Source organism: Meriones unguiculatus, chromosome 3 (genome assembly GCF_030254825.1).
Source record: "Meriones unguiculatus strain TT.TT164.6M chromosome 3, Bangor_MerUng_6.1, whole genome shotgun sequence".
Taxonomy (NCBI): domain Eukaryota; kingdom Metazoa; phylum Chordata; class Mammalia; order Rodentia; family Muridae; genus Meriones; species Meriones unguiculatus.
This window is the reverse complement of record NC_083351.1, coordinates 91,312,722-91,326,864: the sequence shown is the minus strand read 5'-3', so window position 1 is coordinate 91,326,864 and position 14,143 is coordinate 91,312,722. Positions and strand designations below refer to the sequence as shown.

Sequence of the window (14,143 nt, the reverse complement as noted above, 5' to 3'; positions counted from 1 at the left end):
TATCCTGTAGACCAGCTGTGCACCCTGCTCCTTTTCAGGAATAAAGAAAGCAAAGAAGACCCGACCTTCACAGGCCAGCTACAGATGGAAGTTCAGTTTTGAGGGGAGAAGGGCCACGGCTAGAGAGGTGGAGTAGGTGGCATGCTTGGCACAGGCAGGCAGTGCTGGAAGCAACAGTGATATATGGACGTCCTTGAGATTTGCCACAGTTATTGGCAAAGGCCAGAACATCCCACAGCTAGATAAAGCGTTAGTAAGGGATTGCAGCTAAGTCTGGTCTGAGCCAGGAGAAGCCCTCGGGAAAGGACTGCCTGTTTCCTGGGACCAGAATGTCTTGGCTTTGAGATTGCTGTCTCCCTGTTGGGGCTAACTTAGCTCTGGGCCAGTGCCCCCACGGGAAGGGAGAGTGGAAAAGCTGATTCCGGGTCTGCAGCATCATGGATGAACTGTGCTGCACCGAGCCTAGGCAGGCTGGCGGCATATCGAGTGGCAACCTTGGAGGAACACAGAGCTTTTCTTGGGGCCTCTTTCTCCCTGGTACTCTACCTTAGGCCCTCTACACATAGCCAAGGTGGCCTCAGTGTGATGAGCTAGAATGGGAGCCTGGGCTAGCAAATGGCATTTGGACTGTACTCGGGAGGTCCGTGTTCTGTGGTCCCCACAGAACACGAAGGACTGTACGTGAGCCTTGGGAGATACTGTTGCTTCTTGGGCCATAACCTGAGCTACAGGTAGAGCCATGGGTACGTGAGCTGTTTTTGACAGTTGGGCATCCAGGCACCTTTTCAGAGGAACGGAGGAAAAACTTAACCAAGTGCCTTCACTGTTGAAAGACCTTTTCTCTTTAATTTGATGAAATTAACTCTATAAGCCACTTACCGTTTAAATTAAATAATTGATTTGATACCTTTCTAGTATTATGAAGCCACTTACACACACACACACCCATTAAGTTTCAGAACATTTCATCACTCTGTAAAGAAACTCCATGCTCACTGAAGTCACTAGCTAATTCTCTGGACTTAATAGTTCTGGGTATTTCACATTAGGATATTGTGTTTGCCTTTCACTGTTACATCTTGGAGTTCAGCCTTACTTAGGTGACCTCCCCTCACCAGGTACTGCAGCTTGGCCTCTGTTCAGTATGGGTACTGAGGAGGCTGTGGAAGCCAGACATTTCCTAAGCCAGCCAGAAACTCCTATCAGCTGATTAGATAGTGTACAGGGTAAATCTTGAACCTCACTGGCTGGATGTCACCCATGGGCTTGTCCACTACCTGCTTCTCAATCCTGGAAACCACCATTGTCCCGGGAAAGGAAGAGGTGAGGTGAAGATGTAAGATATCTTTTAGACTGGAATGTGTAGAGCACAAGTCAAATGAGAGGTGTTCAGGTGAAGGCATGTACAGGCATGTGTGTACAGGTGAGGTAAGTACTGGAACACTTCCAGGTGGAGATTACACAGGGGAAGGCATGCGCCACTGTTTATGTGCAGATGAGGCTGTGTGACTGTGGAGTGTATGTACAGGTGTGGGAGTGAGCAGGTGAGAGGGTGGAGATGGGAGGGGGAGGGTGGGGGTGGGAGTGAGTGGGGGAGAGGGTGGGGGTGGGAGTGAGCAGGTGAGAGGGTGGAGATGGGAGGGGGGAGGGTGGGGGTGGGAATGAGGGGGGAGAGGGTGGGAATGGGAGTGAGCAGGTGAGAGGGTGGAGATGGGAGGGGGGAGGGTGGGGGTGGGAGTGAGTGGGGGAGAGGGTGGGGGTAGGAGTGAGTGGGGGAGAGGGTGGGGGTAGGAGTGAGTGGGGGAGAGGGTGGGAATGGGAGTGAGCAGGTGAGAGGGTGGAGATGGGAGGGGGGGAGGGTGGGAGTGGGAGTGAGTGGGGGAGAGGGTGGGGGTGGGAGTGAGTGGGGGAGAGGGTGGGGGTAGGAGTGAGTGGGGGAGAGGGTGGGGGTAGGAGTGAGTGGGGGAGAGGGTGGGAATGGGAGTGAGCAGGTGAGAGGGTGGAGATGGGAGGGGGGAGGGTGGGGGTGGGAGTGAGTGGGGGAGAGGGTGGGGGTAGGAGTGAGTGGGGGAGAGGGTGGGAATGGGAGTGAGCAGGTGAGAGGGTGGAGATGGGAGGGGGGAGGGTGGGGGTGGGAGTGAGTGGGGGAGAGGGTGGGGGTGGGAGTGTGCAGGTGAGAGGGTGGGGAGGGGAGGGGAGAGGGTGGGGGTAGGAGTGAGTGGGGGAGAGGGTGGGGGTGGGAGTGAGCAGGGGAGAGGATGGGGGTGGGAATGAGGGGGGAGAGGGTGGAGGTAGGAGTGAGCCGGGGGAGGGGGGGGAGTGAGCGGGGGAGAGGTGTGCAAGGAGAAGTCTACAAGTGGGCCGTTCTGTGTATGTACACAGGGTGGTTGTCTCCAAACCTTTGGAAGGAAAGGAGTAAAGAAAGAACATTGGCACAACCATTCGCACTAACAGGGACAGTCACTGCAGACCTTAGTGAATACTGGCCAGACATTGGGGTTCAGCAGGAGGCAGCAGTATTCATTGAGAATGAGGACGTTTTACCAAGACTACTCCAGTCCAGCCCTGCAGAGAGGTCACGAATAGGTGGAGGGATCCCAAGAACCACAGTGATGACATGAGGGGAAATGCATTCTGAGGGGCTTCCTGTCACCCTTGAGAGCCCAGCAGCACATGAAGAAACTAGCTCACCGCTCACTCCTGCAGCCCCAGCCTGTCCAGAGCAGAGTTGCGGTTGGTGGCACAGTAACAGGCTGGCCTTCCCTCCCTGCATGCTCCGCCATGTTCTCGCCCTCCCCCCCACACTCCAGTGTGTTCCAGTTTCTTAATCACCTGCTCCCCATACACTCTCCACAGTGACTCCAGCCCCTGGGCTGTGTGGGCACCCAGCAGCACAGCAGCCATTGCAACATACTGCCTGCAGGTGGCTTTCTAAGGGTGACGCATGCCACCAGAGGAGCTGTGAATGGAAAGGAATGTATCCTGTCCCCCTGTTCCAGGGATGCATCAGCAGTCAGCCCACACTGGGAGCATCCAGATATCTTGGGAGCCCACACATAGGAACTAAACATTTAAGCTAAAATTTGAGACACTGACTAGTACCGTGTTTGGAAGTTCTCAGGAGAGCATGGGGCTTCATCAATTCTCCGCTCAGCATCCATAGTATAGGAAGCATCCCTGGGCCACACAGCCCATGGCACCAGACAGGAACAGTCTGCAATAGTGGTCAGGCTTAGAGCTTTGTGTTTCTCTATGAAGCATGTGCACCTCAGCTTCTGCCAAAAAAAAAAAAAAAAAACAAAAAAACAACAAAAAAAAAACCATAAGGATCAAGTGTAAAGAAGTTGGAGTTGGCTGTTCATGTCAGAGAGACCCACACACAAGCTGATGGCCTTCATTAAGAGACTACAATAGTTTCCCAGTCAAAACTCATGTAAAAATTCAAGTATGGGTGGTGAAGCTGGGCTCTGCCCTCAGAGTCCCACCTGTGGGACCCAGCTAGCCCCCCACTCCCACCTCCTATTTGTGCTTCCCATTGTTTCCCATCTCTGTTCTGTTCCCCGGGCACCAGCAGGTAATCTTGGTTGAAGGGGCTGTGGCTTTATGAGCTGTGGAACCTTTCTTTGTGAGGTGTTCTAGATCTGCTTTGTACATGAGAATGTTCCACTACTGTTTTAACATGTCAGCACTGAGCAAGAGGTGTCTGACCTGTGCTGCTCAACCTGATGAGAAAGGTGAGAAGGCGGAGTAGACATTGGCCAATGGCAGAAGGGTTTTGTCTCATAACTCCCTGGGCCAAAGCCTCACGTGTGGAGACTCAGCCCACTGGAGACCCCAGCTATCATGTGACCTCTCTAGGCTCTTGGAGCTAGCAGGATTTCTGCCTTATGAACATCTCCATGGGGACATACAATGAGAGGGCCAAGACTGGGAAGGCTCCTCCTGAGAAATGGAGGCACTGATTGGAAATCATGAGCAGGATGAATAACAGCAGGGTTGGACAGTTCAAAGAGAATTATGGGAGGCCCCTAAAGCCAGATATAAGGACAGAATTCATGACTGTAATATGCAGAAAGTTCTGGGAATGTTAGCTATAGCTATGTTAGTACTGATGGCAGAATCCCACACTGGAACCTACAAGCAAAAGACCTAAGCCAGAATAGATGCCAGAAGCTTCCAGCACCACTGATTCTTGAATTTAAAGTCACATCTCACAGCTTTCCAGAGTCATAAGCATCCTTAGTCCTGACATTTTGAAAGTATCAATTTCACTATTATGAGCTGAGTGAATGAGGGGCTCCAGTTCAGATGGTGGGTGTAACTTGGAGGGAGGCAACCCCGGGTGTTGGCAAGTAAGATGCCAGGCAGAGAAGACAATGTGGGCATGCGAGGTAGCAAGAGGAGGAGTCCAGGGTCCTCAGAATTGTGTGGTGCTCATGCATCAAGTGGAGAGTGGTATTCTGTGTGTATTGTGGAGAGTGGTATTCTATGTGTATTGTGGAGAGTGGTATTCTGTGTGTATTGTGGAGCTGCATATTCTGTGTGTATTGTGGAGAGTGGTATTCTGTGTGTATTGTGGAGCTGCATATTCTGTGTGTATTGTGGAGAGTGGTATTCTGTGTGTATTGTGGAGAGTGGTATTCTGTGTGTATTGTGGAGCTGCATATTCTGTGTGTATTGTGGAGAGTGGTATTCTGTGTGTATTGTGGAGCTGCATATTCTGTGTGTATTGTGGAGAATGGTATTCTGTGTGTATTGTGGAGAGTGGTATTCTGTGTGTATTGTGGAGCTGCATATTCTGTGTGTATTGTGGAGAGTGGTATTCTGTGTGTATTGTGGAGCTGCATATTCTGTGTGTATTGTGGAGAGTGGTATTCTGTGTGTATTGTGGAGCTGCATATTCTGTGTGGTGTGCATGGTGCAAGGATGTTCCTATACAGCCACTATCAAAGGTGAACTTTGGGGCTGGTAGGAAGATGAAGGCTCACCTTGTTGGCTCACTGCTAGGTCCCTTTTCCTGTGAAATCAGGGCACTGTGCTCTTCTCTTTGTCCCAGGCTCCCTCTCTAAGTGCTTTCCCTTCACAGCAGCACCTTTCTAGAAGGAAGTGTACCAGGCGGCAGGGCCCTAGGGAAATGAATGCATTTGGGTTCTTACATAGAAAGACCTCAGTATTCTCTTTACGTCATGTCTGATATTTGTCACTTGAGCACTCAGGACAGAATTGTGTACAGGAGAGATGTGGCAGTCCAGTAGAGCTAGCCCAACCAGGGGTCTATTCATGGGAAACTGGGATCACAGAGATGGGGTAGACATACCTTGTGCCCACTATCTTGGGGACTGCAAACCTACCTGTCATGATAGGGATCTCCTGCCAACCCTAGTCAGCCAAGCCAACCTGCTGTATAGATAATCAGCTTTTGGCCCAGGTCCTGGTGACTCTCTGACAGTGGAAAATGGTATTGTAGGCCACTCATTCTATGCCCAGAGACAGACAGCTTTGTGCCCTTTTTATCTCTCAGATGAACATCTGTGGCATGAAACAGAACCGGGTCCTCCCAGAAGCCCAGGCCAACAATGTGAAGAAGATCCTACCACGCCCTCTGTCTAGGGTGAATGGCTGGTCACCACCCCTCCATTCATTCCAGGCAATATCCTGGACCACCTACCTGGCCATGTCCATTGTCACCTTTGGGATCTTCATCCCCTTTCTACCAACTAGCTGGAAATGTGCTGCCTATGCTGTATCCTTTGTGCTAGTGGAGTGGGCCCCTGGGCTGTCTATCTCTTGGAGGTGGAGGGTCTTCTGAAGGTCTTCAAGAGAATTGCCCCTGAACCCCATCATGCCTATGCAGTGGGCTCTATCCCTGCCTAGACTACTTGTTCCTGTGGCTCTGAAGTCAGCCCTATGACCCCACATTGCCCGATAGAAGGGGCTCTTGCTACTGTGAATGTAGAATCTACTAGATACATGGTGACAGTAGGGATCCTGGAAGTGGTGACCCAAGGAAAGGGAACCCAGTCACATCTTCTTACAGTGTGCAGAGAGGCCCTTCTCTATTGCTCTAGCAGAGTAGCTAGATAAATAAGGAAGGACCTCAGAAGCCACAGACCCACAACCTTACTAACATGCTTGTATAGTCCTAGAGAGCCCAGTCCTAAGGCATGGAAAGTGTATACAGGATCTCTGCTCCTGGACAGGCCTTTAAAGATGGTTCTCCAGGCAAGTGGGAAGACCTATATTGTTACTCCTTTCCTTGTGGAATGGTGTATATATCAGGGTGGGCATCCGAGATCTACCATCACACTTGGCATCTGATCAGGGAAACCAGGCCCTTAGGGATGGGTCCACATTAGAGCTGGTGCCAAGCTGGTGCAAAGTGGGCCTATGCACGCACAAACTATAGATGATCCCTAGGTGGCCTTTATCTTAGTGAGGACATACTCTGGCTGTAGGCGCTATAAGGCATTTTGCTTTGGCTGATACTCTGCAGGTCCTAGGATTCAGGAGAGCCAGGTATATGTGTGGTGGTTAGGATGGAGGTGCAGGGCAAGACACAGGATCGAGTGACTGTTACAGGAGGCAGGGAAGATACTGTCACATCTTGAGGGTCTGCTTTGCTGAGATGGGATCCAGTAGCCTCAGTCACACTTTTCATCAGTCAGGGCTGGCCAGTCTTTCATTTTTCATATGCACATTTAAGGGAGCATCTTTAAAAACCTCAGATGTTCAAAACTATCACGTGTAAATGCTGTGGTTTAATATCAGAGCCTGGTTTTTATGCTTATAACCACTATGCTATTATCTTTTGGAAAAACACACAGCTCTATTGCTCATTTCCTAATATCCCATTGCCAGTCCCCCTATTTTCTTTATTATTTTACAGTGAGTACTGGGGATTGAACTGGGCACTTACTGTACCATAGCTTGTAGTTGCAGCACCCTGAAGCTTCCCACAGTGTGGCAACTCTAGGACTTTGGTTGAAGAAACTGGAGGAGAGTATCTCCAAGTTCTGCTGTGGCTGGTTCTTTTCTTCTCAGTGGTAGACTTCTTTGTGGGAAGGCTTTTGAGAATGAATTCAATGTAACAGGTAAAAAGTTATTCAGGTTTTCTGTTTCATCTTATGTTCATTTTAGTAAGTTATATTTTTCATGAAATTTGAGTATTTCTTCTAAAATGTCAAATTTCTTGGAATAAAGTTATTCACAATATTTCCTATGCTTTCATTTCATCTCTAAAGGATACAAACTTTTTTGGATGGGATTTTCTGTGTAGCTGTCTGGCCCTGACCTGTGACCCTCCGGGCTCAGCCTCTCAGAGCTGGAATTAGATGTGTACTATGCCACCACATCCAGGTTCAGGACAGATAGTGACATGTCTCCTCTGGCCGCTCCGCTGCACTGCCTGCTTGTGGGCAGGCCTTCCTTCCTTCCTTCCTTCCTTCCTTCCTTCCTTCCTTCCTTCCTTCCTTCCTTCCTTCCTCCCTCTCCCCCTTTCTCCCTCCCCTTCCCCATGCTACATCCCCCTTCTATTTTCCTGAAATTGGATCAGGTAAATAGAGGATCTGGTAAATAAAGGCCTGGGCTCACTGTGGACTCCCAGGCCCCCTGCTGCAGCCTCTTAGGTGCTAGGATTGCAGGTGTGCATCGCTGCCCTGGCTTTCTTGTAGAGAACCACCTTTGTATTTATTACTTTTCACTACTGTTAGCCTCTTTCTATTTTTTAATTTTCCAGCTTTCATTTTTATTATTCCTTCTTTCAACTTCAGAATTATCACATTTAAGTGGAAATGCAGGTCACTGGCTTCCTCACCAAGGACTTAGAGTTCAATCTCTGGACTTTAAAAAAAAATGTCTTATGCTACAATGTTTTTTTTGTTTTGTTTTGTTTTGTTTTTCGTTTTTTGTTTTTTTCTGAAAGTCTGGGCCCTGTGCTGGCTAGTTTTTGTGTCAGTTTGACACAAACTAAAGTCATTTCAGAAAAGGGAAGCTTAATTGAGAAAATGACTCTAGAGTAGTGACCCATAGGCAAGTCTGTAGGTCGTTTTCTTGATTGACAGTTGATGTGGGAGAGCCAAGCTGACTGTGGGCAGTGCCTTCCCTGGGCCAGGTTGTCCTGGCTGTTATAAGACAGCAAACTGAACAAGCCATAGTAAGCGAGACAGTAAGCAGTGTTCCTCCATGGCTTCTGCTTCAGTTCCTGACTCCAGGTTCCTGTCCTGCTGGAGTTCCTGCTCTGACTTCCCTCAGTGATTGACTGCTGCCTGGATATGTACAATGAAATAAACCCTTTCTTCCCTAAGCCGCTTTTGGTCATGATGTTTTTATCACAGCAATGGAAATTATAACAAAGACAGGCCCTCCACTGCCTGTACTTCTGGAGCAGGCCAACACCAGGTGACCATGCAGTCTTGCTAGTTAGTTTCTCTCTTATTTTTAGAGCGAAACTAAAAATGCCATTGTCAGGTCAGCACATGCCCTGGGGCTCACATCATGAGCACGCATACCTTGGAAACTTGCATTCCATGTACAAACACCCTGATTATATGTACATCCTAATACACACATCACAGGCACACATGCATCCTGAGCAGACACACACACTTCAGATGAAAACATCCTGGGTACACATATCTGAGGTACACATGCATTCTGGGAAGACTTCCTCCATCTTGTACACCGATTCTAGGCACACACGTAGCAGGGCACACACATACCCCAGATACACATGCCCTGGACATAAATACATCCCAAGCACACTTGCATCCAAGAATAGCCCCACTCCTGGAACATACACCCTGAATATCTACACATCCCAAGCACATACATCCCAGACACGGGAACCCTGGACACACTTTTACTCAATCCGTCTTGCCTCTGTTTGGGGGAGACAGGCTGAGGATGACCTGCAGACATCAACCACATGTGCAGTGAACTTCAGATTCCTGGCTGCCTCATACCCAGGATCCAAGAGGAGCCTTTGCTGAAGCCCAGATTCTATCCAGTCACCAGAATAGAGTGGGTATTTGAGCCATGCAAGACTAAACTCCGTGGCAACTTAAGTGTCCATGAGAGAGAGGACAGAAAGGTGTAGCCTTATGAATCATGCAGCACTTCGTCAGCCTTGTTCCCTCCTTCCCATTAGGGTGACAGGTGCCAACTCTGAGTGGTGGTCCACCTCACCACATCTAGTATGGATTCCACAGACCCTTCTGTACCCTCCTTGATCCTCCGGAATCTCCAGGCCTTGGTCTACTGAGCTTCCACTGTGTCCTGGCACCCAGGCCCTCTGTCCTCCAACAGCATCTATCTGAGGTGGTCTCATCTACCCAAGCGCCCTTAAGCCCCCTAGGTCTGCAGAGTTGAAAAGCAGCGTCAGAGATTACCGTGTGCTCTCCAGTGTAGTCTGTTGGCTTCCTGAGCCACAACCATGATAAGAGATGATACTGAAGTCATCAGTCCCACAGCTCAGTGCCCTGCTCCTTCTGTCCATACAACACCAGATGGGCAGCCTCACTAAGTGCCCATCATAGTAAATGGGCGCTTTACTAAGGATGGGTAAAAAAAACAGGCAACAGTTCAGCAATTTCTAATGTCTCCCAAATGTCCTTTAGGAGAGTTTTTAATGTCCAGAATAGAGTCATCTCTGAGTCTTGAACATGGCTATAGAGCTTCTCTGTCTTCCTAATGGAGCGTGACAACTGCCACACTGCACTTGGCTGTAGCATTTCTGAGATGTCAGGTAGCCTGTGGCCTGTCAGGTTGGCCAGGAAGTTTCAGCAAGAGCGTGATCCAAGTGTCAGCACAGCCAGCTGCCATTAGTGTGTAGTACCCTCAGGGGCACAGCTGCAGTCAGTGCTACATCTCTACCTCTGCTGTTCTCCCTGAGCTTGCCCACCTACGTCCCATGAAGGAGGGCCTTTCTTCCTTCTCCCTACCTTCCATCTTGCTTCCTTTCTCTCGGATCTGTCTTTCAGTAGTGTGGAATAATGTGTGTAAGACCTATGGCTGTCCTAACAGAGCTACTCAAGATGTCTTAAGTGAGAGATAATGTTTTTCTCTTAGTTCTGACATAGCAATTTAAAATGAAGGTGACACGGGTCCACGATCTTCTGAAAGGCACCGGGGTGGGGGGAGGATGTACTTTGTCACCTGGTCCTTGGCATAGGGATGCAGTCTTCTCCCTGTGCTTGCCCATCTTCTGCCCTGGCAATTCAGTCTGCTGTGTTTCTCATAAAAACATTTAGTATTTGTGTGTTTGTGGGCCTGAGTGTGTGCATGTGCATGCTCCAGTGAGAGAGAGAGAGAGGGAGAAAGAGAGAGAGAGAGAGAGAAAGAGAGAGAGAGAGAGAGACGTGCACCATAGCATGTGTGTGGAGTGTGTGGAGTTCAGAGGACAACCTTCAGAACTCAGTTCTCTCCTTCTACCACAGGAGCCAGGTTGTCAGGCTCACACAGTTCTTTCAGCAGCTGAATCACCGAATCACGTTGTTGGTCTACAGGTCCCATCTTTCTAAGGTCTGTGATCCCAGTGGATCAAGATTGGTCCCAACAGCCTCATTTCCCTGGTTTGTGATGACTCCATTTTGCAAGTGAGGTCTGCCAGTTTTGGTGCTGGGACATGGATACGTCTAGGAGATGTGCACTGCTTGCTTCTTTTTATTTCCAACTTGGCCCCTGCTTGGCCCTGGATCTTCTCAGGTGATTCTGTGTTCTGTGCAGTGGGCCTGAGTTCTACCTGCCCCATTCCTGCTTGCACAGGAATGCCTGACCTCCGTTTCTTCCTAGAGCCATGCCACACGCATTCAGTAGCTCAGTCGCCAGCTAGTATCCAGAGACGCTGCAGCTCCTGCAGCTTCCTGGGCCTTTCAGGTCTGGAATCCTTTTACTAGCCTGTCTGGCCACACTGGCAGTCTGTTCAAGCCACAGCACTTAGTACTAGTTTGTAGTCACTAGAGGGCACCAGCCAAGCACTCTGAAGGGCTGGAAAGCGAGGGTCTGGGCTAGGAGAGCAAGGACTTTCTGTGGAGGAAACCTGAGGGAACCCTGAGACCACAGAAAAGCCTGAAGATCCTCCTTGTGGTTCAGAAGAGAAAGGGGCCTGAAATACTGGTGGCTTGTGAGGATCTTGTCACCAGTAGGACTTCCACCCTGCTGTCAAGGGAACAGATACACAGCTTAGCCAACAGGGCCCACTGTGCAATAGCAAACCTTTAACCATAACCTTTAATCTCTTTTAGAGTCCTGGCACTTAGGTTGTGCCAAGGCAATGTGAACTAGGAGGTATGGGGGGGGGGGGAGTATAAAGCAGGGTGTCGTAGGCTGCTGTTGTAGCTCATCCACAGAATTTGCCCTGGAGGGATCATGAGCCCGGCAGCACCAGAATGTTGGCTTCTCCTGGGCCACCCCTCTTCCTGCGGAAACAGGACGAGGGAGAGGTCACTAGTTCGAGGAGGCTGAGGAGGGTGGTGTCCTGAGCTGGCGCCCTTCCTTTGTTTGTTTACTAAACACAGATTGTTGCTAGGTAATGTTCCAGCCAGCTGCGGTTCTCATAGGCTTTCACATGGAAACTTCCAGAGGGAGTTGGAGGGAGGCCTCCATGGAGGATGCCTCACCCTGCTTCTTTCACATTTAGCTATCCACTGAGACAGGGCTCTAGTGAAGGCAGGGGCAGATCCTGAAGAAGTTTCTTTTCAGCCCTTGGGAATGTCACTTTGGTGTGTGGCAGGGAGTGGCCAGCCATGCCATTTGGGACAAAATATAGTTTAGGAAGGTCGTCAGCCTGATTCCTGTGAGTGACAGGGGTATCCTTGAGTGGCACCCAGTTTGCTGGTGAAGTGTGACTGGACAATCTTCACACAGGAGAATGTGATAAAAGATGTGCTCCATGTCATAGAGGGACAGATGAAGCCTATCTGAGATCTGAGCCCCATTTAACCTGAGCCCTTTTGTGCCAAATATATGCTTTTAGTGTGGCCTCCTGGAAGGAACTGGTTGTCCTTTAGGGTCTGTGTGGCAGGTCCAGGTTCAAGGAAACCTGGCTCAGTTGTACCCTGTGAACTACTTTGCTGCCAAAGTCTCCTTGTGATCAGCCTGTGTCCCAAAAGTCCCCAACAGTGGAGCTTACGTGTGTGTAGAGTATAGATGCTGGTGGCTTAGAGGAGAGGTCAGGGTAGCACAAGGTGTGGTCACAAAGGACCTGGGTAGTTTTCCTCAGCCTTACCTCATTGGTTCCTCGAAGGGCCTCTTGGGCTTCCTACCTGCCTACTGGTTTCCATCAGACCAGGTCTATCCAAGTGTTACAGGAAGTATCAGCACTGAGGCAGTGTAAGACTTCCCCTGTCCTCAGCCCTCAGGCACCAATGTCCCAGGCTCTCAACACACTCTTCACTGTGCATCATCAGAAGGGCAGCACATTAGCCCTCAGATCAGCTTCAAGGAGTGGGAGCAGCTGCTGGACCATGCTCTCGGTCCTAATAATATCAACAGCTGAGAGTGACAGTGACCCTGTGCCCAGCTCCACGGGCTTCTACTATAACTGCAATCTGTTCTGCAATAAACCAGTGGTGCCAGCCCCTTCTGTCACACACTTGCACCAGCTCCTACTCTGGTCCTCCTGAAATCTTTGTCTTCCTCACAGTCACTCTCTATGCACCGAACCTGCTTCTCAGTCCATGCCCAGAACCCTGGACACTGTCCAGCTCACACAGGAAGATGGGGTGAGCATCAGGACCTGCATCAGGGTTTGGATCAGAATACAGGTCTCTCTCAGACTTGTCCTACATCATTGATTCTTTTGAGAACTTCATTAGGGCTCCCCCAACACCTATTGTGCACAAAACCCAACCCTAGCATAGAGGGTGGTGTTGAGACTCAGCACTGCAAGCCAGGCCAGTAACCCTGAACCTTTAGAAGGGCTGGAGAAGGGGCTTCTTGATGAGCTAACCATTTGTGTCCTTTTAAAATCCATGCAGAGTCTCTTGTACATGCCCATGGCCTTTGTTTTGCCTGGACACAAAGTAGCCTGTCTGCGGGCACAATCTTAGGCTGTGGTGCACAGGCCCCTGTTGGCTCCCTCTAGAGATTCTGTAGATTCTGGCCCACCTGGCCGAGAGGCAGGGCCAGAGATGGGAGCCCCTGGGGTCAGCACTTCCTTTTGTATATTATCCTAGGGACAGGAGGAGGAATGGAGGAAACAAAACCTTTCCTCTCGTGGTCATGTATGCTTAGATGGACAAAGCCCAATGGTTCCTGAGAGTCTGGTGGCCCCTGAAGCTCTAACTCAAGCTGAGGTTGGGGAGTACCCTCCAACTGCTGCCTAGTCTTCATGTTTCTGGTGGACATAGCTTTATCCTGTATTGTGACCCACAGTAACTCTATTGCCAATGGAACTCACACATCTTGCATGGCCTGGCCTGGTCTGGCCTGGTCCCACTTTTATATCCATGGCTTTTCCCCATCTGGAAAACACCCACTATCAGGCGAACCACTTTGAGCCCCTGAAGCTATCATTCCAAGATATAAAGTACTCTTTTCCATAGCTTTTCCTTGTCCTGGCCACATAGGTATTTCAGGGCGTGTGCACACAGTGGCCAGTAGTTACTGGATTGGCTGTGTCTCCAAAGGGAGTGTCTTTAAGGGACCTGCCCTCACCTGCTATAGACACCAATGACTAGGAGCCCAGGGTCTTCCCTTGGTCCCCAACGCCGTCTGTCCTGCTGGGAGACACCTTGCACCATGTCAGCCAGGCCCAGGGCTGTGTGTTCCTTGACAGCCAAGGTGATGGGTGGGGTGTTCATATTCCACCTCTTCGTGCACTTGGTCGCAATTACCATCGATCCAGCTGACACCAATGTCCGGCTCAAAAAGGACTACTCGGAGCCTGTGCCGACCTTCGACCGGTCCAAACACGCACATGTGATTCAGAACCAGTATTGCCACCTGTGTGAGGTTACTGTGTGAGTGGAGTAGGAGTTTGGGTATAGGGTACTGCTTGACCCATGGCCCTTCAGTTGCCTAGCTGAATCTGCTGTTACTGGGCACTTGCCCTTCCTGACACTCCATGGGAGGCTCGGTCCTGTGCTCTCAGCCTCCTCGCAGGCCACACTGTACACACTGCCCTGCCCTGTAAGCTGACAGTCCT

The 14,143-nt window shown here is 50.1% G+C and overlaps 1 protein-coding gene across 1 annotated transcript in view; it reads left to right on the top strand.

Moving 5' to 3' along the window:
* Positions 1-1,260: 1,260 nt before the first annotated feature.
* The window catches only part of LOC110545380 (palmitoyltransferase ZDHHC11-like), a 31,318-nt gene continuing 18,435 nt past the window's right edge, over positions 1,261-14,143 (top strand). The window contains exons 1-3 of the mRNA XM_021631441.2: positions 1,261-1,323; positions 5,522-5,743; positions 13,780-13,958. Of these exons, the coding sequence (XP_021487116.2) occupies positions 1,261-1,323; positions 5,522-5,743; positions 13,780-13,958 (464 nt within the window). The remainder of the gene's footprint in view (positions 1,324-5,521; positions 5,744-13,779; positions 13,959-14,143) is intronic.